Source organism: Cystoisospora suis (assembly GCF_002600585.1).
Source record: "Cystoisospora suis strain Wien I chromosome Unknown contig_2242, whole genome shotgun sequence".
Lineage (NCBI taxonomy): Eukaryota > Apicomplexa > Conoidasida > Eucoccidiorida > Sarcocystidae > Cystoisospora > Cystoisospora suis.
In genome coordinates, this window is record NW_027155041.1 from 430 (window position 1) to 3,734 (window position 3,305).

Sequence of the window (3,305 nt, forward strand, 5' to 3'; positions counted from 1 at the left end):
CAACGAAGGGCGGCTCTTTTTTCGCAAAGATTTCGACTGTCCCTTCTGCTAAAGGAGAGATCGAAGAGATAGAGCGAAAGAACAAATCGCACATCAGTGATATACAAGTGTATAAGGAGACTAAGATCGAGACGAAAGAAGCAGGAGAAGAAGAAGATAAAGACTTCATAGAAAGCGATTCTCTGTTGCGTCATTCAACTCTTTTTCTTTCTTCATCCTTTTCTTCTTCTNNGAAGAAGAGGAAGCAAAAGAAGAAAGAGAAGATTGCGCAAGTTCTTCTCCTTCTTCCTGCCGTCCGCGTCTTTCTCTATCATTTCCTTCTTCGTATACTTCACCTTCATACCACACATCTATCACATCTAGACAACTCACTAAGGTCACATGCGCTGCACAGAAAGCTGCTGCAGCTATCGAGCTAGCCAAGGAGACACGTGCAGCTATCTCGAGTCGAGCTCCTCTTGTCTCCGTCGTGTCTCTCGCTAGTCAAGCTGTGTATAAAACAACGAAGATGATTGAAGACACAGCGAAGGAACCTTCCCTCAGGCAAGAAGATAGTCATGAGAAGCTCCCTGAAGAGGAAGATAAAAATGCCGCGGAGGAGAAAGAGAAGGAGGAGAAGAACGAGAAGATCACGCCTGAGGGAGAGAAGAAGAAGAGTGTCACGTCAGAAGGAGACGGAGAGAAGAAGAGCAGGGGTGAGAAAGATAAAGGTGAGATGGATGGGAAAAACGAACTTGCCTCCGAAGAACAAGGAGGAGGGGGAGAAGAAGAAGCAGATAAAGACAAAGAGAAAAGAGCGAAAGAAGAAGGAGAGAAAAAGAAAGAAGAGAAAGATTCTTTCGATGGAAAGAGTTGCGAAGAAAGAATGACAGGAGAAGAGGCATCTAGAGAGGAGAGAGAAACAAGAGCAAGTCAAGAGAGAAAGAGAGAAGGAATGGCAAGACGCTCAGGAGGCCTCGCTCACTTACTTCTCTTTGAACCCTTCTGGCTAATAGAAGAAGAAGAAAAGAAGAAGAAGAAAGAGAGTCAGGAGGAAAGAGAAGAAGAAGAAGAAGAAGGAGAGAAGAAGGAAGGAAGCGAAGAAGAAGAAGAGACGAAGAAAGAAGAGGAGACATGTGATGGGTGTGCGGAAAAGGAAGACGTTAAAGAAGGAAAGATTTTTTCTCAAGTTGTGAACGAGACTGCATGCCCCGATCAGAAATCTTCGTTGGAATTCTCTACCCATGGAATGTCCTCTTCTTCTTCTTCCTCTTCGACCTCCAACTCTCGTTTCTCTTCCACAGCTCTCCCAAGTCTTTCTTCTTCTTCTTTTGAAACGTCTGTATCATCTTCTTCTTTTTCTCCAAGACGCTTCTCCGGCAAACAACTTCTTGTCGACGGCATGAGAAATCTTGTCTCTCTCTTTCAGCCGAAGAAGGATTCTTCTCTTTCATTATCTTCGTCAGATAGAGAAAGAGATGAAGAAAGAGAGAGGGAGAATGGTCTGCAGGATCAGAAACGAGAAGCGAAAGAAGAGAAGGTCGAAAGAACGGCTTCTCAGCCTTTCTTACTTTCCACAGGAGAAGGCGGTGAGCAGCGGCAAGGGGGGGATGATGGAGTGAATATACACCGTAGGGAGGAAGAGAACAAGAACAAGAAGAAAAGAGAAGAAGAAGAACAGAGAAGAAATAAGGAAAGTCACATGCAAAACATAGGAAAAGAAGAAGAAGGCGGGAATGGTGAAGAAAAGAAACTTCATACTTACGAATCTGAAGAGGAGGAAGAGGAAGAAGAGAACGACAAGAACGAAGAAGTCGTAGTGTCACGAAAGAAGGTGAAGAAGAAGAAGAGGAGGGGTCTTTCTTCTCTCACCCTACGCCAGTCATTCCTCATCCATACCACAACAGCAGCAACTATCTCCCACTCCTCTCATTCTTCTTCCTCTTCTTCTTTTCTCCTCGGTCTTTCTTCTCTTATCCCCTTCTTCTTCTTTTCTTCTTCTCTTCTTCTTCTCTCTGCTTTTTCTTCCGCCATTCTCTCCCTCCTCTTCTTCTCTTCTCTTCTTTCTTTCTTTCTTTCTTCCCTCTTTCTTCTCTTGTCTGTCTGACTCTTCCTCCTCTTTCTCTCTTGACGTGATCGTGAAGCCTCGTTCATTGGGTCTATTCCCTTCCTCTGAAGAGGCTTAAAACACATTCGAAGAAAAGCAGAGAGCGGAAAGATTCGAGACAAAGAGAAGGAGCTCGGTCTCTTTTCTCTGCATTGGATTATATCGGAGTTCACTCTCTCTATCTCCCTGTGTATATCCAAATCTATTCTTCGTCTTGACATTTTCCTTCCCTCTCTCTCTCTTTGTCTCTCCGTGTCTATCCCCTTCATATACCACCGTGCGTTACTGTGTCTATACGAAGAGAATGCAAGGTGTTAAGAAGGATAGATTGCATGCCCTGCTAGGAATCTTTTTTCCTGTTTAGTTGAAGAAGAAGAACAAGAAGAGAAAGAGACAGAGTTGCTCTTTCCTTTGTTTCTCTTGGGTGAATTCGAAGTCTTCTATTTCGGAAAAGGCGTCTCCTTCTCTTCTTTCTTTTCTTTCATTCCCCTCTGCTTCTTCCTCGTTTTTCTTCGTCTTCTCTTTATCTCTAGGCATACGATTTCGTGGTGGCTCTATGGGAGATACATAAGCGAATGGAGGAACATGAAGCAGTAGGTCCATCACTCCTTCTCTCCTGTTTTCTTTCTTTCTTCTTCTCATCTCTTCTTCTTTCTGCTGTCGTCTCCGTCTCTCTTCTTCCTCTTTTCTTCTCTTTCTTCTTCTTCTTCTCTCTTCTTCTCTTTCTCTTCATCTTTTCTTCCTTCATCTTCACGCCTTCGTACTGCCGCCCGTCTTCTCTGATGCTTGACGCTTCTTTTCCTTTCTTTCTCTCTATTTGTTTTCCTTTCTTTCTTTGTGCGGGTTCAGTAGCAATTCTTCGTGCGTGAAAGATCAGCTAGCTCTATCTTCATCTTCTCCTCTCTAGATTGTCTTCCTTTCTTTTGCTTCTCTCTTATTCTCTCACTTCGCTTCCCCACAGCACTTAAAATCGAAACACACACGTCTCTCTATTTGATCTCAAACATATGGGTGTCACATGTATACTCTTATAGATGTATATGTATATATATGTATATGTATATATATGTATATGTATATAGATGTATATGTATATATATGTATATGTATACGGTTATGCCGGCGCATGGGAAAGAGGGCAGATGAATCTCTTCTTTTCTACCAGATCCAAATTCTCTTCCGTTTTCGATCTACTCCTCAGATAGATAGAAAGATAGAT

At 43.0% G+C, this 3,305-nt stretch overlaps 1 protein-coding gene across 1 annotated transcript in view; it reads left to right on the forward strand.

The window, feature by feature from the left end:
* Nucleotides 1–2,283: 2,283 nt before the first annotated feature.
* Nucleotides 2,284–3,305, forward strand: part of CSUI_004705 (gram domain-containing protein) — a 7,608-nt gene continuing 6,586 nt past the window's right edge. Inside the window, exon 1 of the mRNA XM_068064890.1 lies at nt 2,284–2,679. Within this exon, the coding sequence (XP_067923131.1) occupies nt 2,662–2,679 (18 nt within the window). The 5' untranslated portion in view covers nt 2,284–2,661. The remainder of the gene's footprint in view (nt 2,680–3,305) is intronic.